Source organism: Numenius arquata, chromosome 7, assembly GCF_964106895.1.
Source record: "Numenius arquata chromosome 7, bNumArq3.hap1.1, whole genome shotgun sequence".
Classification (NCBI taxonomy): Eukaryota; Metazoa; Chordata; class Aves; order Charadriiformes; family Scolopacidae; genus Numenius; species Numenius arquata.
The window spans coordinates 37,687,721-37,715,594 of NC_133582.1; the positions used below are offsets into that span (position 1 = coordinate 37,687,721).

General features: G+C 43.4%; 1 protein-coding gene across 1 annotated transcript in view; it reads right to left on the minus strand.

The window, feature by feature from the left end:
• The window catches only part of ELMO1 (engulfment and cell motility 1), a 372,947-nt gene that overhangs the window by 242,832 nt on the left and 102,241 nt on the right, over positions 1-27,874 (minus strand). Inside the window, exons 7-9 of the mRNA XM_074150416.1 lie at positions 25,933-26,102; positions 11,555-11,590; positions 3,756-3,855 (exon numbers count right to left, since the gene is read on the minus strand). Of these exons, the coding sequence (XP_074006517.1) occupies positions 3,756-3,855; positions 11,555-11,590; positions 25,933-26,102 (306 nt within the window). The remainder of the gene's footprint in view (positions 1-3,755; positions 3,856-11,554; positions 11,591-25,932; positions 26,103-27,874) is intronic.

The following is a 27,874-nucleotide window of genomic DNA, read 5'->3' on the forward strand; positions in this document are numbered from 1 at the left end:
TCCTATGGGGAGATACATACCCAAACAGCAAAAAAAAGCGGCTGGGTGCTTAACTTTCAACAGATTTCAAGGGAAATAAGGAATGAGAATGCCTTTACACATCCTATCCCAGTGTTCTGCTGAGACAGGAGCTAAACACGTGAAGTGAGGGTAGATAAGGAACAGATAACAGGCTCAACAACATCACCTGAGTTCTCTTCCTGTTTCAGCATCACTTAAAGCAAAGGAGAGAATTCAAAAGTTCAAGACCAAAAATCACACAGTTATGAAACAGCAATTATATAAATAATTCTAAGAGATATTTTTGACTTTATCTGAAGCAATACTACAAAATTTATTTCTCCTCTTGTAGGAACTAAAGATGGGAGCACTAAACTTGCCTAGTGCATTTTGATATCCAATCACCATGACATTTTGTAAGAACTGGATTCAAATCCTTTAGACAACTCTGGAAGCTGGAAATAAATTTTACTGTCATGAGCAAGAAAAGGATCTTGAGAAGATCTTGGATATCCTCAGGAAGATCTTTCAAATAATGTTATTTTCCCCTACGATAAGGAACAAAGCTCTCCTCAAAAGCGTCAATTTTTACTCACAGCAGTTGGATTAGCAGTCTCTCTGTACCCAAAGGACAGGACAGAAGGAGACTGGCATCCAACACCAAGCAGTTAGTCATTAGAAGCAGTCAGAGGTTCCCCTGGAGGTCTCCTCCAGCTTCTACATTTTAAGTTAGAAAACTATTCAAGAGAAAAGCTCGGATTAATTCCTCCCCATTCCAGTTTGGCTTCCGTTTAACACAAAAGACAGCTTCAAAGGGCATAAGCACTTGAGTGCAAAGTTCCCCCTCAGCCAGCAGAAACATATCAGCTGCCTTATCCATCCTGTCAACCACTTGAGCAAGCCCATCAGCAACCTCAAAGCAAGTGGCCTGTCAAAAGGCAAGTGAGAACAGAGCTGTAGACTGCTGCCAGAGAGACATGGTCCAAAGATGCTCCTTTAGATTTGTCCCTTGCCCACAGAGCCCCGTTCAGGACTCTGTTGTTCTGTCTCCCAACCGCACGGCAGGTCAGGACACACTTCTGTCTCTTCCCTCTATTTTTGTCATTCTTTGTCCTCCTGTTTCACTTCTAACTATCCTACTCTTCTCCTTCGTCCCTTTCTTGTCCACCAGTTTCACTTCTGGTTCTTCACAGAATCATCATGGTTGGAAAGGACCTCTGAGATCACCGAGTCCAACCACACACACACATAAAAAACCCCACAATCTCGGGCACTAGAGCATGCCCTGAAGTGCCACATCCACACGTTTCTTAAATACCTCCAGGGATGGTGACTCCACCACCTCCCTGGGCAGGCTGTTCCAGGGCCTGACCACCCTCTCAGTAAAGTCATTCTTCCTAATATCTAATCTAAACCTCCCCTGCCACAACTTCAGACCATTTCCTCTGCTCCTGTCATTATTCCCTTGGGAGAAGAGGCCAACACCCACCTCTCTACAACCTCCTTTCAGGGAGTTGTAGAGGGCAATGAGGTCCCCCCTCAGCCTCCTCTTCTCCAAACTAAACATGCCCAGTTCCCTCAGCCTCTCCTCCTATGACTTGTTCTCCAGACCCCTCACCAGCTTGGTGGCTCTCCTCTGGACACGCTCCAGCAGCTCCATGTCCTTCCTGTAGTGAGGGGCCCAGAACTGAACACAGCACTCGAGGTGAGGCCTCACTAGTGAGGCCAGTTACTTACTGGCCAGTTTTGGTTTTCACAGTTACTTGGGGAGACTGCTTTTGTTTATGTCTTTTGTTTTGGTTTTTAATTTGAGTCACTGTCCAGGGAAACCTACGGAAGTGCCAGACACAAGAGACAAGCCATTAATAAGGGTACAAACAATACTTTCTTCTGTAGGTACTATACAACCCACAGGGAAAAGGATGTTGATAGGGTTAGACAAAGACAATTGAGTCACTCCCAGAGTAGATTGATTTAAATTCGTTTTAGCAAGTTTCTTCATATACTTCTTAGCAGGCTCCCCTAGCAAATAAGGCATTCTGGGCTTGACCTCATACCTCATGAAATCAGTTAAAAAACAGCTGTACTATTTCCTTTGCCATGAAAAGATATCATCACCATAATCTACCTAGACTCTCTGGAAAAGAGCCCAAACCCCAGATCAATTATACTAATTTTTCTTAAAAATATCACCTATCATTTTTAATGACCAAACCCGAGCATTAATATCTAATGCTTCTTTCATAATTGACTCTTCTTGCAGTTTTGGCAACAAAAGTAAATTTGTACTTCAGTGGTAGCAATTTTCTAGCCAAATTTTAATTTAAAGTCTTTACTCTGACACACTCCACTAAAATGAAGAGATCTTTGCCACAGGTTATATTTCTTCCATTACTGCTTCTGATATCACGTTAGTGAAGTTAACTTTCCTGTCTTTTGAACCTGTAAAAATGCACCGTATCTTAAGTTCTGAGTTGAATCTGCTTTGAAAATTCCTTGTAAAGAACTGTGGTTTGGTTGGGTTTTTTCCCCACAGTTGAAAAGGGTTAAATCAGTAACAAAAACTGTTTTCTGAAGGCACAGAATCACAGAATGCTATGGGGTTGGAAGGGACCTCTAGAGATCATCTAGTCCAACCCCCTGCCAAAGCAGGTCCACCCAGAGCAGGTCACACAGGAACGTGTCCAGGCGGGTTTGGAATGTCTCCAGAGAAGGAGACTCCACCACCTCTCTGGGCAGCCTCTTCCAGGGCTCTGCCACCCTCACAGCAAAGAAGTTCCTCCTCATGTTTAGATGGAACTTCTTATGTTCCAGTTTGTGCCCGATACCTCCAGTCCTGTCCCTGGGCACCACTGGAAAAAGACTGGCCCCATCCTCCTGACACCCACCCTTTAAGTATTTATAGGTGTTGATCGGATCCCCCCTCAGCCTTCTCTTCTCCAGACTAAAAAGGGCCAGGTCTCTCATAAGAGCCTTTCCTCCTAAGAGAGATGTTCTAGGTCCCTCATTATCTTTGTAGCCCTCTGCTGTCCCCTCTCCAGCAGTTCCCTCTCCTTCTTGAACTGGGGAGCCCAGAACCGGACACAGTGCTCCAGATGGGGCCTCAAGTCTGTTAAATCTCTGTATTTAAAGAGTACTCCCATGTTTCTGCTGCTTTTTGTGCACTTCCTACATGTAAGAAAAGAAAAAAAAAAATTGCAAATTGTGTAAAGATCTGTTTCAAAACCACAGACCTCAACTGCAAGATTCAGGAGGACCAGAGTTCAACTTGATAATCTCAGTAGATATCAGCTCAATTTCAGTTTGTAAACTAACTCATTTCTCTTCCTCCCATATACCCAGAGGAAATATTTCAGTGCTGTTTTTTGTTTCAAGATATGTGGCATTACTCATTTTTAATTTCCATTAAATCAAAATGCTAATTTTTTGCTTTGACTGCGTGGTATCTGCACAGGGAGGTCACACTGGAGTTGAGCAAGCGATTTCTTGTGTAATAAGCCTAAAGCAGCGTCGATCCCGTTCCACTCCCATAGATTTCTATAGAAATTGGGCCAGATCCTGCAACTACAAATATTTATAGTTTGAAATAGCACTTTAATCCCGCTTTCATGTACCTTTTTGGCCAATGACCTAAATAACGTACCTGGGAAGGAAGGAAAAAAACCCAATAAATAAACACCCCAAAAAAACCCAACCACGACTCACCTCAAAATTTTAAACTGATATAGAACAGGTAGCATTGATTACAAAATTACCTTTTTAATGAATGCCACAGAGAATGTATCCCACGATACAATCCCATGATCCATCAGCTCAACAAATGCAGTCAGTGTAAAGGACAACATATCTCCAAAGCTGCAAGAGACAGGAGTCATGACAACATTTACCAGTGATGCAGCAGGGCAAGGACCGAGGGGATAAAGCAGCAGGAAGTTTTCGGAAAGGCAGGAAAATGAAGCCAATTATAGACTAAGAGGTAGCAGAAGAGCAAGAGAGGCCGTGCAAGATAAGTCTCCAGAACAATTTAGCATGGACATCAAGACCAGTCACACCTGGAAGAAAGCAACTTTGTAAGAGAAGAACCAATCCCCAGGAGAACGCCACACACAATGCTCAAGGAAATCAGATAGTCCAAATTAAATTTCTCATATAAATCCAGAGTTTTAGACCTAACAGAATAAAAGAAGTGAGCTTTTCTCTCAGCAATTTGTGGAACTGCTCCTAATTGAAGGTCATACAGAAGTGCCACGTTTTGGTACCTCTGCATTAAGCGGATTGGCAGAAAGTTTGTGGATTGTTTGTTCGTTCTCTTACAAGGAAGCAAATATATTTTAAAAATGCACCAGAAGAGCTTTCCTACTGAGCAGCAATTTTGCCATAATTAATGCCTTGATTTCTTTCTTGGAACCTGAAGCTTCATCTCCCTTTGTTTATCTACGGGCAACCACGACAAGCGAATTGCAAGGTTCCCATGGTTTACCCAAGCACGTAGCTCGAGTCGTTCAGGGTTTGCAGGCCACTACGCCGCACTGTACACCTGTAAAATTTGAGATTCAATGCAACTTTGTAGGTAACTCCACTAAATTCAAAATGGGTTTAAACTCAACATAAAGAATATTCTCCAACCTGCCTAGCTGCGAAGGAATTTTCCAGGTTAAAAACCCAGCTTTTAAAGATTAGCTTCATTTCTAGATACATAGTCAGGGCGCCCAACGGTCAGCCAGCCATAATGATGTCAACGAAGACGTTCAGTGAGGGAACTACTCAATGTAAGTAGAAAGAGCACAGAGCCCCAAGCGAAGCAGTGTATTAAGACCGTGCCAAACCGCCTGCAAGGTACCCTGCCACTAAGCCATTAACAAGCAGAAGCTCTAAACAGCACGAAGAGCCCCACTGGTTTTAATGCAACAGCTTACCTAATAAAAAGATAACATTTTTGGGAAAAAAAAAAAAAACCAAACCTCTGTCAGATTGAAACTACAATGCTCGGTACATTAAAAACCTGAATATATATCATATATAAAAACCTGAATACTATAGCCATGCTTAAGGAATGTAATTGGGTCATCCTTATTCTGGGATTTGCTCTCCCGAGACCTTGCAACGACTCAACACAAAGAAGTGACCACCCCCTCGGATGGAAGGCATTTCCAGCAGTCCAGAGGAATAAGGCAGAAAATCCATTTCAGTGCGGCGACTCAAACGGCCAGTTTGCTGGATTTGATATAATCTGCCATTTAGGGATTTCTGATTGCGAGATGCAACCTTTAACGGCCCCTTAATTTAAGAAAGGGGCTCTTGTTGACTGAAACTCCACAGACGCCCTCCACTAAAAAGAAATTTGCCATTCTTGACATTATATGAATAAAACAAAAAAAAAAAAAAAAAACCCAAAACCACACCTTTCTTCCACAGCGACTTTGATTATTTATGACAAAATGAAAAAAACCACACCTAAGACCAAACAAGAAAAATACAGCGTCTTTAAAAAAACCCATTGTAATTGTGCAAGGAATATTGTGTTCAGCAAATAAATCATCCGGAAGTTTTTGCTTTTGTTTTGGGGGGAGGAAGGTTGGGTTTATTTGCTTGGGTTTTTTAATAACGCAGATCTTTTAAGAATTAAATTAGATTTAAAATGTCATCATTAGCATTCCAAATAACTAAGGATTTCACAACAGGACGACAATAAGACCCTGCAGTAAATTTAATCAGCTCCGGTCCTGTCATCTTCCCCAATCCATTCCTTCTGCATAAAATGGTTATTTATGAATCCACAAATAAAACAGCAGCACTAGGAAAGACTTCCTTCTTAAAACTCGTACCAAATTCTCATGCATCTTCATGACAGAACACTTCTACAAATATATGGATTCTGGTATTTTAAGAAGCTAGATTAAACCAGATCCAAATAAAAAGGAAAAAAAAAAATTATAAAAAGATAGGCCATTAGGCCACATAGCTTGAAAAGCAAAAATATAAGTATAAAAATATCTCTCCCAGCATTAAACTAAGCGGATAATTTATCTCCCCTAGACTTCTCTCATACAGTATTTAAAAATTTAGTCATTTAACCTGCATTTAGCACATAAATACTCTTCTATGAAATAACTGTACACGAAAGCATGGGTATATTTTATGGGTATAGTTTAAAGGGAATACTTAAAATGTATTAAACCTGCATATGGATATTCACCTTCAGAACAGCAGTGGCTGGAACGTAAAGGAATTTAACTAATCTGAATTCAACAGTCTCATTTATTCTTCTCACCAAAACTCCTCATTAATCCCGCCAATTAATCCAGCCTCCTCCACAGCTTTGGAGGGGAAACCGGGTCAATGAAGCTGAAAATACCGGTATTAGTGTATAAACCTGGTTTTAGTAGATGTGAAAATGATACAGTTGTTTGGGATCCAGAAGGTGAAAGTACTTTTTAACTGAAAATGATGAGACACCCCCACCAGGTGTCACTCCTGGGACACTGCTTCAAATCATTAACGAGCGAAGAGGTGCAACGCTGGGACTAATCAAGCAGAACTAAAGACTCCAACTATATTAATGCAACACCACACACACACAGCATGTGGGGTTTTTTTAAATACATAGCTATACATAATGCACCTGCACGCACACGTATACGCTAAGTGCCACTGCAAAAGTCACAAGCCAGGCTCAAAGGATAAGCATTAGGCACAGCACAGCCAGAGATGAAAGCAATCTCCAGGCTAACTAGAGCAAGATAAGGATTAAAGTATATGGAAGGGGAAGGGAGAAGGGGAAGGGATTCGTGTTGATTCATCGTTACGTGATTAAATAAAAGCAAAGAGGTAGAAACAGACTTCCAAGCAACTCATTTCAAGACACGCGACCACAGGCACACTCATACTCATGAGAGCGGCAGACACAATAGGTGCTAGAAATTTCACGGGAATCAAAGCTTGTTCATAAATTTGGTAATCTGAGAAAATACACGGGAGGAGCTGTTTAACTTGAAATCTTAATGAGTAAGTGTTATGTCATACAAAGTCTGAGAAATGATGGGGTTTCTTTCTTCATAAAACCTTTTTAGACTAACCCACCGCAAAAGGTACAGCAGTTCTGTTAAGAACCAAGCCCTTGCTGCTCTGGCAAAATGACTTCATAGTTTGATGGCAACTCCTCATGAAGCTGCTTTTTATTGTGTGTCATCGCAGCGAGATGAAAAATGGTCAGAAAGATGCACTGTGTAATTGCAATTTCATATCTCGCTAACACTGGCATTTTAATGATGTGCGCTGTCAGGCAAACTACTTGTACAATCCCTCCTGAGCGCTCTTCAGGGCTCAGGCTCTCAGGTGGGGACAGCTGATGAGGTTTCCCTGTTCTCTGCCCTCTGATTCTTCAACGAGGTGGTCATGAAGCACCTCCTCATCCACAGCAGCTCTCAGCAAAGGCCTCTTAAGCGGCGGAAAGCCGTCTTTAGCTGGAACACTGTCTGCTGTCCCAGTGCAAGCCGTTCCGGCGGGGATGGATGGATGGCCATGCTCTGATCCGCAGCCTGTGCGCCTCCACCCCTCGGACAAACCTGAGTGAAGGGTAAGCCAGCAGTTGCACCTCACCTTCTAAGGTTTTAGAGAAGTATCAGGTCAAATTTTAGAGAAATTATCAGGTCAGGTTAATCTACGTTCCTAAGAAATTTCTGCATTGTTACCTTAAGAAACTGTGACATAAAAACTCTACCCATTTTGAGAATACCTTTTCTTTCCTAAAAATAAAGATGACAGGAATGTGGATGTGACCCTGGCCACCACACCTGTCTCTCACCTGCCTTCCTAGTATCATTCCTACCTGCTAACCCTTCTTTTTATCACACGTGCTAAGTAATCCCCACATGTAGACAAAGAACTGTGTCTGATATTTTGAAAGGAGCCTAAAGCAATTTGGATTTCTTTTCAAAATAAATTAGTGGGACTTGAGCACCCAAACCCCTACACGTTTTTGGAAAAAAAATAATAACAACAAACCACCAAAAGCTCAATCCATGTTTAACAAACACACCAAAATGAGTATTCTATTGCTATTGAGGAGGGAAAAGTATTCAGCTGTCCAAATGATTCTTTAAATTGAGATAATTAGGCTCAGCTGTCACCAGGTAACAAAAAAAAAAAAAGCATTATAAGCTTTTATAAAGCTAGGTGGACTGTCTCATGTTTTATATGATAAAAGTTGCAGACGAGAACCTGGAAATTAAACTGTTGCTTGTCTGTCACAACCAGGATACAGTCACCAGCCCACTGGGACTAAAAGCCAAAACTTAGTACCTAACTTTAGGCAAGCCATTCTTCATGGGCAAAGCAGAACCGAAGCTGATCTCCAGCTGTGCAGAGGAAAGGCAGCAAAGAAACAGCTTTAACTGGGTAGGAGGCAACAAAAAGAGTTGCAGGAGTTAAGGAAGCAGTTAACTTCAAGTCCCTTATCATTCAGCAACTGTCCTCACCGCCTAATACTGGGCAGCTGAAAGGCCTGACATCATTGAGGTCAAAGAGCAAGAACTGCTTTTTAAGTCAAGAGTCGTAAAGGATAAATGGCCATGAATAAATGTAAAGAGGACAAGAGCTCTGGAAAAGCCATGGGGCAAGAACCTAACCAAGTCTAAAAGGATGGCTGAGGGTGCTTTGCAAGCACAGTGTGCACAAGTACCTTTTTTTATTGCTATAGCTCCTCTTCCCGGCTCCTCCACTGCCTTGTTTCCTCAAGTCACCTTTCCAAGGATGAAGCTCAGCCTCTATCAAATCAAACTAGGAGCAATTCACACCTCCTTGGTACTCACTCAGTACAGCTGAAAACGACTACACAATCTGTGGGGTAGCTGCCCCTATTTTTCTAGATGATTACAGAAAATGCACTTAACTGCTACACTGCAATTGGCACGGATTTTATTAATTTTATTTTATTTATTTTCTCCACCGTGCCAAGCACCACCGAAATATTTCTTTGTGGTAGGGTATCACCGCGTTCTTTACAAGGGATCAGCCCTGCTGATTTTCAACGACTCGCATTGCAATAACCTGGAATAGCTTTGTGCTTTTGGTATCAGGGCTTCTTTAAGCTTGAAAATTAAACCTGATTAAAGAAAACAACCTGCCAATTCAAGTATTCTTGAATAAATCCAGGTGTAGATACTCTTATTATGGAGTACTATGGACTAAATCCACTTTGAGGTGCATTAAGCATTTGTTTGCATGGGAAACTAGCCCAGAGGAACTATTACACACTGGTTCTTCGTGAAGATGTGATTAGAATTACCTTTTCTCTTCTTCCACATCTTTTAAACTCCTGGTTTTGCTCATTTCATGGTAATTTCCTTAAATGGACCAGATTTTCTTAAAAAGATCAGGAATAACTAACTACACGGGAAAAAACCATCAATCAGTGTGGTTTGACTACAATTCAGTACTGCTATGCGAAGGTCAAGTAATAAAGCTGTTTCACAGGAATTTATATATTTTAATATATCCAAGCACTAGCCAACATGGCATCAATAAAATCCAAAAAAAAAAAAAGGGAACTCCTAAAACTGAAAAGACGGAGAAAAAGAACCCCACGTTTTAGAAGAACTTCTTCAGTGGAGGAAGTTAAACAAGGCCTCTCTGAGAAAAGCAGGGTTTAATTAAGCCAGGTTAGCAAGTTCAAGCTACCAGAGAGAAAATGAAATACTGGCACTTTATGAAATACGTCATCCTGTTAATCAAAAGTAACCTTTTTTCTTTTTGTTTTTAATTAACATTTAGTTTAAGCTTCTTTAGTCAAGAAGACAGCAGGCAGAGGCTGCAAGTTTTAAACTTTAGTTTAGTTTAGTTCATTATACCAAGCTCCGAGGTGTGTTTGTTTTTTATAGTTCTTGTTTTGTTGGACCTTTTCCAATTAATACATGGATGAAAAATAGTCAGGATGTTCCATAACTATACTCCTGGAGCACCAGTGTACACACTTTACCTTCAAAATGTGCGAACAGGCCAGCTGACAGGACTATTGGTTTCACGTCCCGACCAATGGCTCTGGTACCTTCTTTGATGACAGTCCCACGCTCAAGAATTTGTGTTATTTTAATTGTTATCATTCCAAGTACTGGAAATTAAAATATTAAAGTGTGTGCCCCGATGTAAAGTGGAGTTTCTACTGGCAGGATTTAACTTTCAAAGTCAGAATAAGCTTTAGTCACATACACTTGCTTTCCTGCTGTATCGACTGATGCGCTGTATCTACACTGAGCAATAAGAATCATCTTAAAGCGGGGAATGCCTTGTTCCCATGAGTAAACAAAACCAAACTGTGTAAAAAAAAAAAACAAAACCTAATTAGTATGATTAGGTCCTAAAATCAGGGTGCAATGCAACTATAAATCAGTATTTTAGTACTGTCTTGAGGATAACGGCAAAATTTAATGTAGAGAAGCCTACAGGATAACAGAATTTGGAAGTAGAGAGATGCTGAAGGAGTGTAACCGTTCTTCCACAAAGAATTCTTTTTACAGCCGTGAGGCAAAACCCGCCATCTAAACAGACAGGAGGTACCTCGTCTCGGCAGGCGTGATGCTGTCAAGAATTCTGAAAGCCTCATGCCGTTTTAATCATTTTCCTCAGAATCTAAACTTTTCCATTATGAAACAAAGTTACTTCGTATTAGGTTGAGAGAGCAAAAGTAGAGGAAAGATTTAAGTTTCCTGCCCAATTGATTCTTACTGTCTAATTTATTTATTAGGCAATGATTTAATAATAAACGTTTCAGAACTTGGTTTACAGCAGATTTGTGAAAGTATGATTTAGCACGGATTCAGGTGGGGAGCTGCATTTCCTGCGTGAGAAACCACTCTCAGAGTGACAGATGGATGGTTAATTGATTAATTATTCTTTTGCTTCCTTGGGTTTTAGCTATACTTGACATGTCAAACTTGCAAGTCAACCAAGGTATCAGAATATCTGTTGGGGTCTCAATTTATCAAAGCCCATGAAGGCTGTGCTTAGCTCGAAGCACACAGAAGGGTCCTCTTCCCAATGATCAGGGCAATAAGCACACTTCTGAACTTGCTGATACAAGACCCTTTTTATATTACAGTTTTCCTTTATGCAATTACCTGCAAAATTACCTAGCATTACCTGGGATTAGCAAATAATAGGAATTCAAGCTCTTACTTTAAATCTCACCAGCACCAACAATTAAAATTGCCTACTATCAATCACGCAAGGCAGACAAATTTAAGAGGGGAATTGGGGAAGGCAGGGAAATGGTTTGTTTGCTCAAGTTAAAAAACAAAAAAGCAAAAGCCTTACTTAGGAAATAGTAGAAGCCCCTGCAGAAGTCACAGAAACGAAGCACCCATTCCACAAGCAAAGCAAGAAAGGCTCCATCAGAAAATTTTAACAGGCATCAAAGAGCAGAAAACAGAGAATGTTGAAGACTATCTGAATGAATAGGCACAGCTGTATTTACACATAAAGATTAGCGCAAGGGCCTGAACTCAGTCATGCAAAAGAAGAGGAAGTGTGCAAGGTGATGATCTAATCAGGTTCTTACCAGGGCTTCATTATCTTCTGCAATTTCTGATATCGTCTGCAAAATTAAAACTTGGACGTGAGGAGACACACTTTAAAACATCTGTATTCTATTTACCTATGCATACACACACACAAACGCATACACACACACACTCGAATCATAAAATTGAAGGCAGACACACAACAGGAGGCAGTAAATTACTAATAATTCACTGTGAATAGAAACAGTTCAGTAATTGCTAAAGAACATTCAAAAATTAATTTCAAATATTTGTTCAGAACACTTGTTTTAACTTCTGTTAGGAAAAAAGCAGAAGAGAAAAGACAGTTGATAAGGGAAATATATCGGATTTCTCTAAAACCTGTTACTCTTGACCATTAAAGCATGTCTAGGCATCCTAAATGAATTAAGTATTTGTGTAAAAGAAGTCCTTGGTACAAAAAAAATAAAGGGGGGGGGAGTGTTACACATTAAGCATTTTCTGTCTCATCGCTACAAGGTGTAGTCCATTACCTGAAAACCTCTTTTATTTACTCCCAGCCTCCATCACTAATGCTGATGTCAGAGCTGTCAGCACGGTTGAAAGCTGCTGTGTAGCTAGAACCAAAACAGACCAAAATCCTGACCTTCTGAAGTCAGGGACAAGTTTTCCGTTGACCTCAAAGGGAGGCAAAGAATTTACCCTGGGTTTTTAACCACCTAGTTGCATTTACTCAACAACTCCAAACCATCTTGCACCAGCTCCACAATCCATAAACACAGGCTGGCCATCTTATTCCAAAAGAACATGTAAGCTCACCCATAGCTCCTTTGCTCTTAAAATTCACACACCAATGGACAGGCCTTTACCCAAGCTGCTGAATCAACCCACTTGAGAAAGACAGTGACCTGATTAAGAATGTCACTTAGCGATTCGGTTTATAAGAGGCCAAGCTACAAACTCAACCTTCGGCGTGATGCTCTTGCTCTCCTAGCAGCTTCCAAAACACTTGGTTCCCAGTTGCAGCAAGAGGTTTAGCATGCCCCAAGAATTTTTTTTTATTTAGACATTTCCTATTTTTCCCCCCTAAGATCTACACTGTTGCATCTCATCAGTGAAGCAGAAGCTATTGGCATCATATTACTACACTCAGGAAACTGGAAGCCAAATATTAACGGGGGGAGGAGGCGATGATGCAAATAATAAGTGCATTGAAAGCTGTAGCCCACTAATCACAATTTGCGAGTCGTCCTCCTGCTAATAGCTGGCTTGAGAACTGCTGATTTTGCTACTAAGCAAGCTGAAGAAAGAGACCATCAAATGGTAAAAACGGCATCCAAGAAAAATAACTTCTGTTTTTAAAACAACACTTAAACCAAAAAAAAAAAAAAAAGAAAAAAGAAGAAGAAGAAATATCCATCTCCTGCTTAACCCCTTCTTACACCTCCTAAATCTATTTCACAGTTTTATTCCAGAGGGTTGGCTGCAGCTCCACACTGGGCAGTTCAAAAGGAGAACGGAGAGATCCCCTCCTTCTTCCCTGTCCCTTTCTCCCCAGGTTCTCCCCTTTGCCCTTGCTGCCATGCCGTTCAGCCCGCAACAGCTCGAGGACCCCAAGCTCTCCACTGCAGATTCAATTCTCTCCCAGAACTTGGCTAGATTGTATTTATTATTATTTTTTTTTTCCTTTTGGTACAGCAGTAACTCCTCCCACCTTCCATTTTCCATTCTGTTTATGCATAAGTAACGTTGTGCTTTCTACAGAGACCACGCGAGTCTATGTACGGACTCTTTTCAAGAAGGACCAGTCTCAAGGAGGGCAGCTTTTGGGCTGGCTTGTGTAACCATCAGGGGAGAAAACACAGAGAGTTCATCACAGGAACAGTGGTTTGAAACCCTTCATTACTATCTGTTAGCTGCAACTCGTGCCTGAAGATAACGACGGCACAGTTTACCACGTATCCAAGCGCAGACTGAGCTACAGCCTAGCTTAAATTAGAAAAGTGATGAGATTTTGTTCTTGGATTTCATGACTTTGGGTTTGTTTTTTTTATGCTACAAGAGCTATCTGTGCAGTCAGTAGTAATGAGCAAACAAAAAGCATCCTGATGATCAGACAGCCTTACAAAGGGGAAAAAAAAAAACCACCCTCAACATGCTTTTAGGAGCAGAAAAGTTCAAAGCGTTTCCCACAACAGGAGATCCCAACTTCAGCAGAAGGTCATTCCTGTGCTTCTGCAAACCGAGTGCTTCCTCGCTGCAGCAGGCTCTGCTGAACCCAAACAAGAACAACCACCACCACAAATGGGTTTTGTCATCTCCCTGACGCGCGTGGATCCATAGCACCCTTCTGAGCCCAGTTTTTAAAACACAGAATTGTCTAGGTTGGAAGGAACCTTTAAGATCATCTAGTCCAACCATCAACCTAAACCATCAACAGCTGCTTTCCATCCAGGTGCTGGCTTTGGCTAAGCAGCAAGTAAACTTGAAATGGGTACTGTGTCTGTCTGAGATCAAAGAGAAAGAAGTGTGGTGTTTGCAAAGTGCCAGCACTTCAAAAGGCAGACTCAAGTTTTGCCAGAGATTTTTCACAACAGGCTATAATCAGGTGCATTTTCTCCGTGACTGAGCCCAGGGATTAAAGCACAAACATCTGAGTCCTAGAACAAAACATTTAGACAGCATCTCTCTCGGCATTTACAGAGCTCATATCCATCCCGAGTTAACTGGCAATCAGTTAACTTAAGGTCAGAAGACGTGCCGTGTAAAAGAAAATATAAATTTAGAAGAATATGGAGAAATAACAGAATCACATAGGACTTTTCTGGTGAAGCAATACAAAGATTTTGACTTGAGAGGAAAGATAACCATCGTATTAGGTCAAACAATTTCTACTAATCTCTGTTGCTTTGGAAAGTGTGATAAGAGCAGCAATCAATCTAGGGCATCAAATGTTGCAGCAACATGGTACAGGGTGATCACAGATAGACTTTTACCACTGAACAGGTGGAAGATGTTATCTAAAGGAGCGTATGCTCTTTTCTTCCCATCATCGAACCAAAAACCTAATAGAGAAAGGACCCGGCGTGAGCAGGAGTTCCTCTCATATTCACCCACAGACCATGCTGAAGTCACCGCTGAGGTTGCAGCCAAGCTACACTCTTCCAGCAAGTCAGCCTGGCAAGGAACAAGTACAGTCTGCCACCTCCAGCAGCTTTCCTCTTTCTATATATACATAACTGTTAGTTCTTCCAGAGGGCTGACTCTGTGGTGGCAACCAGACAGTTCCATAAAACGCTTCCTGGGTGAGCTACCACAGGCATGGTCAAAATTGCCAAAAGCCTTACTGATCTAGACGCTGTAATTAGCTCAATACCTTTTTTTTTTTTTTTTTTTAAGAAACCATCCCTCAATTGCACTTGAACAAAACTGTGGCCAAAACACAAACGTTATGAGGGTAAATTAAATAGCGTTTGTGAAAGGTTCAGATTTATAATGGTGAAAGACAAAAACAGCCAGCCATTTTGACACAGGAAGAAGTCTCAAAACAAATGCCAACATAATGCAAAATAAACACCAACAAGTTACTGGTTTAGACATTTCGCTACCACAATACATTCCCTGTTTGGCCTCAAAGGAACTTTGTGATACGTTTCCAGCTGAATCCCAAGGCGCAGCAGTTCCCTTTGGACCTCCCCAAGCTCTACAGACTTCATACTTGCTCAAATACTGCAGGTTATGCCACGAGCAGCTTCCAGTGGAGACCAGCTCAGCAAGGATCCAATCGGATCAATTCCTATCTGTTCATGCACAAAAACTGCTGTACAAGGACCAAATATAAGTGTAACCTCAGCGAGTTCACCGATGACACCAAACTGGGAGCGCTGGCTGACACTCCAGAGGGCTGTGCCACCATCCAGCACGACCTGGACAGGCTGGAGAGCTGGGCAGAGAAGAACCTCATAAGGTTCAACAAGGGCAAATGTAGGGTCCTGCACCTGGGGAGGAAGAACCCCAGGCACCAATATAGGTTAGGGGTGGACCTGCACCACTGAGCACTTCTGAGGAGAAGCATCTGGGGGTTCTGGTAGATGTGCCCTTGTGGCCAAGAGGGCCAATGGGATCCTGGGCTGCGTAGGGAAGAGTGTGGCCAGTAGGTGGAGGGAGGTCATTCTCCCCCTCTGCTCTGCACTGGGGAGGCCACAACTGGAATACTGCGTCCAGTTCTGGGCTCCCCAGTTCAAGAGAGACAGGGAACTACTGGAGAGAGTCCAGCGTAGGGCAACAAAGATGATGGAGGGATTGGAGCATCTCTCTGATGAGGAAAGGCTGAGAGAGCTGTGACTCTTTAGCCTGGAGAAGAGAAGGCTGAGGGGAGACCTTATTAATGCTTCCAAGTATCTGTAGGGTGGGTTGAAGGAGGATGGAGCTGGACTCTTTCCAGGGGTTCCCAGTGAGAGGACGAGGGGCAACGGGCACAAGCTGGAACATGGGAAATTCCATTCAAATCTGAGGAGAAACTTCTTTCCGGTGAGGGTGGCAGAGCCCTGGAAGAGGCTGCCCAGGGAGGGTGTAGAGTCCCCTTCTCTGGAGATCTTCCAGACCCGCCTGGATGCAGTCTTGAGTGATGTGCTCTGGCAACCCTGCTTTAGCAGGGGAGTTGGACTAGATGGTCTCTAGAGGTCCCTTCCAACTCTGACAATTCCGTGATTCCGCGATAACCCAAATTTAAACTCCAGCTGGGGTAACACACCATGCACCCCAAGGGCTTGTCGCCACTGGGCAGAAGTGCTAACTCGTCCCATTGCGTAAACCAGAGTGGACCCACTGGAGTTAGCGATGCCAAGAGCTAAAGCAATCACACCACATCACTGCAACCAACATTTCTGAGCCTGCACGGTCTAAAGACGTGCGGAGTAGGATAAAAATACCACCCAGGATAAAAGCTTTTCATGTAGTATGGCCCAGGAGAGGGCCGTTATTAGCAAAGGTGGAAGATGTTCACAAAAAACTTCCTCCTCTACAAAAAAAACTGAGGGGGTGATGGATGAAAGACCTGCTAACCATGTTAAATCCGGATTTGGCTACTGCTTTTCAGGCAAACACAAGGATAGCCCACATTCTGAACAACAGGCAGTGTTTGGAAGTATGACAAGACAAATCCACGGGAGTACTGATTGTGGCTATCGCATATAAACCAAGCCTGGCCAGGAGGCTGAAATAAATTATTTGGATGAAATCTGCCAAATGACTATTCGCAGCAGCACTCCCACTCCTCACGGCCACCACAACATCCCAGAGCCACCCCAGACCGAGAGACAAAAACATCCTGGAAGTTGCAAAAGCAGAGATTTTAAGCTCTTCTCTGTATTTTTGCTACTTCCTCAAACACTACAGTTCTGTCTGGAGCTAAAAAAAAAAAAATAAAAATTAAAAAAATGTTAGTTTTGTCCAGCTTGGTGCTCTGAAGAACATTTAGAAATATACATCCGCTGCTGGAATTACTCTTTTTCTCACATTTGACAGAAGCGGTTACCAGATAAAACCCAGTAAAACTGTCTCCTCTCCTCTTCCCTGTGTCAACAAGGTGTTGGTATCACCACTTAGCAGGGGTCATTCAAATGCTAATATTCTTAAGCACAGGCAAAGTAAGATAAAACAACCCTGGAGAAAAACCCTTTAGGATGAGGGGAGTGGGAAGAGCAGCAACTCTCTCCTCTCTAAAGCTGGGATCTCTGATGGTTCAATCTTCAGATGAGATTTTTATGTAAAACCTAGAGTGTGCACTATGTATATGGCACCCATCAGAAGGATCTACAAGAAACTGTGCTCCTATGTGTGTTGAGAGGGAGGGTGGAATCCAAGCCTGAAGACTGATGGAGAAACAAACCCAAAAGCGAGCAAGCAGGAGAAAAATGAACCCCAAAACGACCCACAAAGGAAACCTATCCCACTTTCTTCTTTTATGGGAACCGCACTGCAAGACTGGGCTGCAGACCTTTCTCATTCTCCTGCCATTACCATCCCCACCGTGGTATAACCAGATAACCTCACTTTATAGATTCTTTTGGATTTTTGCCTTATAGACAACAGCCACCTTCTCCCGACATTAGGGAAGCACTAAGAAATGAAGACTGTGTAAAGCCCCTGTTGGACAATAATTGATTTTGGCAGCAGTGTCAGATGAAGTAATCTGTGCTTCCAGCTGAAGCTTCACAGGAATGGCTGAGCCTGTCTAACAGCCCAGTGCTGTCAAAAATACAAGTTATTTTCCTCCCTCCATCAACTGCCTTATTTTCTGCCAGATTAGCAAATTGAATTGGATCACTGAGGGGTCAGATGAGCACTGGAGCTGAGCAAAAGAGGGAGCACATACTACATAGCCAGTAGCTAGGACGGGTGGAAAAGGACTACTTTATTTAGTGGCAAAGACCTCCTTAGCACTGTTCATACCTTCTGTAAATTAACTTTCCATTTACCCAATAAGATGTGCTTGCACAACTGTTTTCTGGGGCAAAACTGCGACCTAAATCAGGGAACTGATCTGGGTTAAGGAATATCTCCTTAAAAGTGACAATAAAGGCTACTTTTAATACCCTACATCAGTTTTCCACTCCAGCCTGCTACGAACACTGCTGGCATAACTCTGCAAATGAAGCAGGACAGGAACAAGTGGTTCTGAATGGTTCAAAATGGTCTGAAGTTGGGGCAGGGGAGGTTTAGATTAGATATTAGGAAGAATGACTTTATTGAGAGGGTGGTCAGGCACTGGAACAGCCTGCCCAGGGAGGTGGTGGAGTCGCCATCCCTGGAGGTATTTAAGAAACGTGTGGATGTGGCACTTCAGGGCATGCTCTAGTGCCCGAGATTGTGGGGGTCTTTCGTGTGTGTGTGGTTGGACTCAGTGATCTCAGAGGTCCTTTCCAACCATGAAGATTCTGTGATTTGAAAAGTGGCTGTGAGCAAGGGCTGCTTAAGCGTTTTGACAGCACTACTGAAATACTCATCAGGCTCGGATGGAAAAAACCCATTAGCAGGTATGTGAGCAACTGTCCCAAAAAGTGTGTTAAAGTCAGAGTAACTCCAAACCAATCTGTCTTCAGTTTTCCACTGGGCTGGTATACAGTATTATCTCTGTAAGACAAGCCAAGAGGTAGAATTTCACTGACCGATACAATTTGTCGTTAAAACACGCACAATTGCTGCCTCAGAGGCTTCCAGCTGCACAGCAGCCAACTCTCCAACTGCATGAGTCCTCTTAATTGAGTTAAAAACATACAAATACACATTTATTTAAAAGCTTATATGAATCTGATGTGAGAAACCAAAATCTAGCTGCACTTAACTAGGAATATGGCAATATCCCTAATAAATAGGAATGAGGAAGGATGGGCAAAATCCTTCCTAAGGGATGAATAGAGAAGATGGCCAAATTTAACAACCACCCCAATTTAAAGGAAGGTTTTGTCTCAATTCTGTGCCCTGAGCAATTGCAGCTCCATTAAAATTAGAACCAAAACCTGCAGCCATGTCCGAGCATCATGGACCAGCACGCTCCCGTGCTCAGCACAGCCACCTCGATGAAGCCGAGCTCTGAAGAACAAGCTTCTCAAGGGCAGCAGAAACAACCCTGGTTACTGTCAAGACGGCTAGGCTTAGCGTAGTCTCAAGTTTTTTTGGCAAAAGCTGCACATTATTTTAGCCAAACGACAAGTGACAGAGACCATACCGATGCCAATAAAAAGAATACTGAAAATTCTGAATATGCCTTCCTCCTTTTTCCTCCCAGTCATGAGATTATTATGATTACTGGTAATGACAAAAATAAATTTAGATTCCTTTTATTAACTCTTTGGTCTTTCAATATTTATGGCTTGTAACTCACGTTTTCCTTTTCTTACTTTATAAGGGACTATGAGGGGTTTTTTTTCCCTTTTAAGGAAGGCTGAGAGTCTGTCCCAGTCACACGACTCTGCTGATACATCAAGGAAAAAAAGCACCACATCTTTACCAGTCTTCTGCTACACAGAAAGACTATTTATCTATACAGCCATGATTTTCTGAAATACTAATTCTGGGCTAGAATATGGAATACAGTTCTGAATGAGCAAACTATTATCTCAGATGAGGTTGTAAGGAGACATGATCGTTTCATAGAATCATAGAATCACAGAACTGTCCAGGTTGGAAGGGACCTTTCAGATCATCTAGTCCAACCATCAACCGAACTCTGATAAAAGCCACCACTAAACCATGTCTCTAAGCACTATGTCAACCCGGCTTTGAAATACCTCCAGGGATGGGGCCTCAACCACTGCCCTGGGCAGCCCAGTCCAATGGGCAATAACCCTTTCCGTGGAAACATTTCTCCTAATATCCAATCTGAACCTCCCCTGGTGCAACTTGAGGCCATTTCCTCTTGTCCCATGGCCTGGGACTTGGGAGAAGAGACCGACCCCCCCTGGCTACACCCTCCTTTCAGGGAGTTGGAGAGAGCGAGAAGGTCTCCCCTCAGCCTCCTTGTCTCCAGGCTGAACACCCCCAGCTCCCTCAGCCTCTCCTCACAAGACTTCTTCTCCAGACCCCTCACCAGCTCCGTTGCCCTTCTCTGGACCCGCTCCAGCCCCTCAATGGCTTTTTTGTGGGAAGGGGCCCAAAACTGGACACAGCCCTCAAGGTGGGGCCTCACCAGTGCCCAGTACAGGGGGACCATCACCTCCCGACTCCTACTCACCACGCTGTTCCTGACACAGGCCAGGATGCTGGTGGCCTTCTTGGCCACCTGGGCACACTGCTGGCTCCTGTTCAGCCCACAGTCCACCAACACCCCCAGGTCCTTTTCTGCCAGCCAGCTCCAGCCACTCTGCCCCAAGCCTGGAGCGCTGCAGAGGGTTGCTGTGACCCAAGGGCAGGACCCGGCACTTGCCCTTGTTGAACCTCATCCCATTGGCCTCGGCCCATCCATCCAGCCTGGCCAGATCCCTCTGCAAAGCCTTTCTACCCTCCAGCAGATCGACACTCCCACCCAACTTGGTGTCCTCTGTGAACTGACTGAGGGTGCACTCGATCCCCTCGTCCAGATCATCGATAAAGATGTTAAAAAAGAACCGGCCCCTCCAGTTTGGTTCCTGAACACATTTTTCATCAGTCATTATGGTAACTAGGACCTTCTAGCATTGCTCTCCTTCTGCCTCATTTTAGGACGTTGCACCAGGCAACAGAGCAGAAGCAGTGCCTCCTTACATACCCCTTCTACACTGTCTGTACATCCAACCACACAGACTGTGTATTCCACTCCCCTTAACGAGGCACAAACTGGGCTCCAGACAGAAAATTAGCATTAGAAGTGCTGTGGAAATCTCTTTCTGAAAAGTCTCTAAACAGGAAAATAACTGTGCGTGAAGGCCCACACCCCTCTTTGGTGATACAGATGCACAGAGTCTGAGAAATGATGGGACATCGTGAGTAATTATAAAATAGAATCAGCATTTACTTGTTCTTCATGACCTAACTTGTCTTGCAGTCTCTGCTATAATTTATAGGTCACCCAAACTATAAAAATAAACATAAGAACAGCTTCTTTTCTTTTTTTTCTATTTTTTTTCCTTTCAGTTAATAGGAGACTCGTAGCAGGCTCTGAAAGCAAGAATGAGCCTGGAGGAAAAAAACAAAGATGAGCCCTCTCAATCAACAGGATTGAGATGCGTGTGGACAGTTTCTAAGACACGTTGCGCCACTGCTGATATAAATATATTCATATGGACAAGGTGCACCCTCAGCTTCACTAGGGCCCCTGCACCCTGATATCTGCCCCTACGGCTTTGTCCCACCATGTCGACAGTTCATCCGCTCTAAACAGCAGGCACTGCAGGAGATCTGGCCCAAATTATGGTAACCACACACAGTATTAAAACCACTTCTGAAAACATACCCAAAACAAACAAAAACAAAAATCTCCCATTTTTTATTTTTTAAACTATATTGACAGCAAGAAACTGGAAAGGCTATTCTCTAATGCATTCCAGTCTTCTTCAATATTCAGGATTATAACATATGAAAAATTAACTAGGAAACACTCTTAGTTCTTGTCAACTTTTATATTACTACTCCTTTTCATCACCAACAAAACGAAGCAGAGGTAATTAGAAACCCAGGGATTTACATTCTCTTACTTCGGTCATTGTACTTTTATAGTCATCGGCTTCACTAAAATAATAAGTAGCCCAATTAATAAAGCCAACTATAAATAAAGCATAGGCCTCTTCCTTGGTAAAAGCTACATAAAAAGCTGGAGTCTTGCTTTCCAGAGGCTGTGCACTAAAACTTAATTACACACTCAAATTATAACTGAAGAGGTGCCCCTAACACGAGTTCCACAGCAAAGAAAACCTCAGAGCATCCTTACACTGAGCACGACGGCACTTCTAATGAACACTGCCTGCCCCTTTGGGGAAAATAAGAGAATAAAGCTTGAATTAACAAAATTCACCGATTTCTAGCGCAGCTGCACCACACTGTGAACAGAGGCGCCACTCAGCCTGGGCTCACTGATGCAGGGCTGTCCCCAGCTGCGTTAACCCACAGGCAGCTGGGAGAGAACACGGAAGGGCTCCTCGCAGAGCAGCAGAAGCCACCCCACAGGTACCTCACATCCCCCCCGACCCCCCTCAGAGTCTTAGTGCCAGTCTCCAGGCTACAGTACCAGAGCAGAAACGGCCCTTCTCACGCTGTTTCACTACACGACTGCTCTCAGGTTATTGCTCCGTGATGCTCCTAGGCCAACGGGATGTTGTCAAAATAATAGGGCTTTTTCTGCATCCACTCACGCCCACTTCCTCTCTCGCTTCTTCAAGTCCCAAACTGAGCAGAAAACTTAACTCTGCAAAACAGAAGTGGGTACTTTGCAACCAAGTTAACAAGCTGGGATGGCTTCGTGAGGCATCCAGACACCAGAACCAGCTCCAGGAAGGCAGCGGGACTGGGCTGGAGAGCAAGGGTTAGCACACAAGGAATGGGAGAAGAGGGCAGGGACCTGGAGCATCTCTTAGCAGCACCAAGCCACAAGAGTTCTGTCACCTGTATGAGAGTCAGAGCCTCATTCAAGCAAGGCTGGCTCAACAGCAGTAACTCAAAGGTGGGTAAGATAACTCCATAGTGAAAATATACCTTAAAGGTATCTTTACAAAATATATTGCCTTCTAAAAGTGGGACATGAAAGAAGTTTCTGCCCTTCCCTGAAACTTCTGGCTGCTCATTCCTCCTCTCCTACCACCCCCACTGTGTAATGCTAATATAATCGTTTGAATAAGTCCACCTATGGACACCGAGATGATCAGTTAAAAATACCATTGGGGAAAAGAAAGCGGCAGGTACTGGGGCAGGGAAAAGGAGGGAAAAGGGCTTTTTGGTTTGAAGCATTTGAGTGACCTGGTCAGCAGCACAGCCCACAAGGTCACCGTGCTGAAGGCACACAGCCCGGGGTGGGACCTAATGGCAAGGAGGCCTTCAGCTGGCTTTGCCTCTTCAGTGAGCATCTTGTGGGACCTCTTATCAATGGTTTTGCAGAGGGTCCAAGCAACAACAGGAATGGAGAACGTAAGAGGAAAATTGACGGACTCCAGCTGCTTTTCCTTGACAGCTTGTCTATACCGTGATTTGCCAGCTTCTCCAGGAGAACACTGTGGGGGATGGTGTCAAAGGCCTTACCAAAGTCCAGGCAGACAATGTCCACAGCCTTCCCCGCATCGAGAAGGCGGGTCACACGGTCACAGAAAGAGATCAAGTTGGTTAAGCAGGACCTCCCTTTCATAAACCCATGCTGGCTGGCCCTGATCCCTCGGCTGCCCCGCACTTGCCATGAGAGCTCACTCAAGATGATCCTCTCCATGATCTTTCCCGGTACCGAGGTCAGACTGACAGGCCTATAGTTTCCCGGATCATCCTTCCAGCCCTTCTTGTAGATGGGCGTCACACGGCTTAGGGCACTCAAATGGCTGGTTGTCCTTGTCCTACTCCTTCCTCCATACATTACCCTTCTTCACCTCCCACGCACACCTTGAAGTCGGACGAGAAAGAAAAGCAGCAGTCCCACGGCAGGCTTCGGCTGCCGAGTCTGTACATATTAGGATTTGCTCTTTTCATTAAATCTCAAGTCCTGTTAAACGCTCACCGGCCAGTGATGCACGGCATAAAAGCAGAAGGGAATGTCTAGCATAGCACAGATGTCCTTGCTTTACAAGTGCCTTGGCAAAGCCAGACTTGGAAAAACCTGACCTGCAGAGCCCCTCAAAAGGCGCAGAACGTCTAGGCTGCTGAACACTAAAAAGGCTGCAGGGAGTGCCGGGAGTTCATCAACACGTGAAGCTGCTGGAAACTCTTACAGTCCCAAGTCTTTGCTCAGCGCCAAAACCAGACAGCGTTTCTCCCCACGGGCAGAAACGCTGATAAATAGATCAGACAGGTAGATCGATCAATGCGTCCTAAAAAGAAAATCTCTGAAATCCCTCCAAATGTGAGCCACTTAAAACAAAAAAAAAAAAGAAAAAAAAAGAAAAGGGCAATAGACTTTTCTCACATGTCTAGTCTGCAAGCCTGCTGTGTGGTTTGAAAACTTATACCCTCAGCCAGGAGTTGCTGCGAGGGTGTAATTTGCTGAGCAGTTCTTTTAACAGTGGCGCTGGCTCAAGGAGATTCCCTCCCAACTAGTTATTTTTAATCCAGACCAGCCTGCTACAGCTTGGTCCATCCCACAGCTCCAAAACAGTAGCACGGACCCGTCTGAAGGGTGAGGAGGGCACTCGCTTTAGTCTTGATGCAGCTAAAAGAAATGCTGGTAAAAAATGTGAATGTTCCCTGTCTGTTTCAATAGAAAATAAAGTGTTTTAGTTTAAATATCTTCCGCAGAAGAGTAAGTTAAACCATTTAACTTAAATAAATTCATGACCAAATAAACTACAGAGGCGGTGACTTTTAGTTTGCTTATGTCCTGATCTTCCTAGGCACGTGTGAGCCTGCCCATTCAGTATATTTTTTAATTAGTACAGTACCTGTGTGCATATGTTTGCATCAACTTAAGCCTGCCCTTGGTTTTAAATTTAATTTGGTCCCAGAACAACAGGCATTATATGAATATAAGACAAGGTGACAAATTTACTAACTAGAAGCATTATTTTTGTTCAAGTGGCATAATACGTGCCACAGACCATATCACTGCAATAAAATAAAGGCCATAACCCTGAAATACTGAAGATGAAACCACGAGCTATTGGAAATCCAGTACATAGCTAGAGTTAGGCAATAGGGATTCAAAGTCCAATAAACCATTGAGCACGTAACAGGCAGGCATCAGTGAGAGTGTGCTTTTACATTTCCCATTCTAGGACCTACCAGATTCTAAAATGTACTTCATTTTGCTGTGGAAAATCCCCCCTATATCTTGCATTGGACCATCAGAGACAATTTGTGTTCCATTTCAAAGCCCACTTACTACTTTTGCTTTACCCTCTAAAGCTATTTACTTTCTTGAATTCAAGGCATCACGAGCACATTTGAGACAGGATTTGGACTCATTTCAGCAATTGATTTTTGAAGTCTGGTCCACGAGACTGAACACCCCCAGTGAATACGAAAGCTACTTTCAGAGCATTTTCTTTCTCTCAGGAAAGAGCGTGGATATTGCTGATTTCAGGTGTAGTAGAGGTTGATGCTGACTGCAAAGCACTGTAGCTCTTACTTAAAAGCAAAAGCTTGAAGTAGCAACTGTTAGAACATAATTTAATAATACAACAAACCACTTGATACTTTCCTGTAGTACCCTCTATTTAACCCAATACACACTTATTCAGGACCGTGGTCCTGAATTTTACCAGTGGTGAAAACTAGGAAGGTGTTCTAGTAAAGAATAAACTTATTTTCAGAGGTCAGCTTTTGAGTTCATGTCAAAAAGCCACTGTCCTCCGAAAAATCCCAGCCAGAATTAGAAGAATAAAAATGGAAATTAAGTACGCACTGAGGTTTGCTCCGCATATTCTCAGCAACATGAAATTTAAAATACAATTTTCAGATTATATCACTTAAATATCAGCCTTTAAATATACTATCAATGATTTATCTAAATTCCAATGGGCAGAGAAGAAACTAGGACCACAGTCTCCCCAAAACTTTGTGGCACAGAGGGGTTACTTGTGCCTTCCTACTTTGCTCACCTCCAGTCCCCACCAGCCCAGTGCTAGGGGAAATTAAAAAAAAAATATTCTCATCGATAATGTATAATACTACCCTAGCAGCCTGGAATGCTTCAGATGTTCTATTTTATATAATCTTAGAAGCTGTACAAAGAAATGCTTCAGGCACTCGGGGAATGAGGATGAAAGCCCACTATACGGGAGGAACATCAGAGTTTAAGCAGAATACTTACTCTGTGCCACTTTCAACCATTTGTGTTAGGAGGGAAATGCCATCTAGGTTTATAAATTCTTGGGCAAAGGTAATATCTCGCGAGTAGTTGGCTAAGTCTTTCAGTGCTTCTAACTTCGCATCCATACTAGAAGACTGGATCCTCTCATGGAGCTGCTGTGCATTTTGGGTCTAAGAGAGAAACAAAACCAAAACAACAGAAAAGCTTTGTTACAACAGCAATAATGAATAAAAGATTAGAGCAAGCAGGAACAATGGCCAAGTTTAATATTAACGATACTTAACCCTTGCATGCTCAGAAATTAAGTAGCTCAAACATATTACTTTATATTATGCATATACTGTATATTGTGCATATATTATGCATAATGACTCCGTTATGACTTATAATTTTTTGGATTGTTGCAGAATCATAAGATGAATAGATATCCCGTTGTCTCAAGCAAAACGTAAGCATTACAAAAGACAGCCTTTGGCTTTAAAAGCTTATGTGTCATATCAATAAAAAAGGGAAGGGAAGGGAAGGGAAGGGAAGGGAAGGGAAGGGAAGGGAAGGGAAGGGAAGGGAAGGGAAGGGAAGGGAAGGGAAGGGAAGGGAAGGGAAGGGAAGGGAAGGGAAGGGAAGGGAAGGGAAGGGAAGGGAAGGGAAGGGAAGGGAAGGGAAGGGAAGGGAAGGGAAGGGAAGGGAAGGGAAGGGAAGGGAAGGGAAGGGAAGGGAAGGGAAGGGAAGGGAAGGGAAGGGAAGGGAAGGGAAGGGAAGGGAAGGGAAGGGAAGGGAAGGGAAGGGAAGGGAAGGGAAGGGAAGGGAAGGGAAGGGAAGGGAAGGGAAGGGAAGGGAAGGGAAGGGAAGGGAAGGGAAGGGAAGGGAAGGGAAGGGAAGGGAAGGGAAGGGAAGGGAAGGGAAGGGAAGGGAAGGGAAGGGAAGGGAAGGGAAGGGAAGGGAAGGGAAGGGAAGGGAAGGGAAGGGAAGGGAAGGGAAGGGAAGGGAAGGGAAGGGAAGGGAAGGGAAGGGAAGGGAAGGGAAGGGAAGGGAAGGGAAGGGAAGGGAAGGGAAGGGAAGGGAAGGGAAGGGAAGGGAAGGGAAGGGAAGGGAAGGGAAGGGAAGGGAAGGGAAGGGAAGGGAAGGGAAGGGAAGGGAAGGGAAGGGAAGGGAAGGGAAGGGAAGGGAAGGGAAGGGAAGGGAAGGGAAGGGAAGGGAAGGGAAGGGAAGGGAAGGGAAGGGAAGGGAAGGGAAGGGAAGGGAAGGGAAGGGAAGGGAAGGGAAGGGAAGGGAAGGGAAGGGAAGGGAAGGGAAGGGAAGGGAAGGGAAGGGAAGGGAAGGGAAGGGAAGGGAAGGGAAGGGAAGGGAAGGGAAGGGAAGGGAAGGGAAGGGAAGGGAAGGGAAGGGAAGGGAAGGGAAGGGAAGGGAAGGGAAGGGAAGGGAGAAGAAAAGGATACAAATGGAATCAGACCATCTCAGTATAACCATGTCAGTACTTTTTTTCCTGTCAAAGCTTACTCCGTTCACACACTTCTCATGACCTTTAACAACGAAGACCATATATTGGCCTCAGCAGGTTGTATCAGCACAGACCAGCTTCAGGTCCTCTGCTCCTTCCTCCCCCTCTTCTTCATAATCAATTCAAAAACTCACATACTTTCTTTACAAGGAGCATAGGAATAATTACTTCCCACATAATACTGTGATATTATCACTCGTACATCTTTATGCCAGTTCAATATCCACATGTATTAGGTTATTCTGCCCGTTAATGCTTCAAATACAGGATGAGACAGCGAAATCTGCAATGAACACTGATGATAAAAAGCTAAAGGGATATTTAAATAATGCATACTAAATCCTCTCTCTCTTTAGCTGTACAAATACATTTAAAATACATCTCACGTTTTCACTTTGATGCTTTCACTTACCTGAACACAATACCCAAAAGCTTCAGTTAATA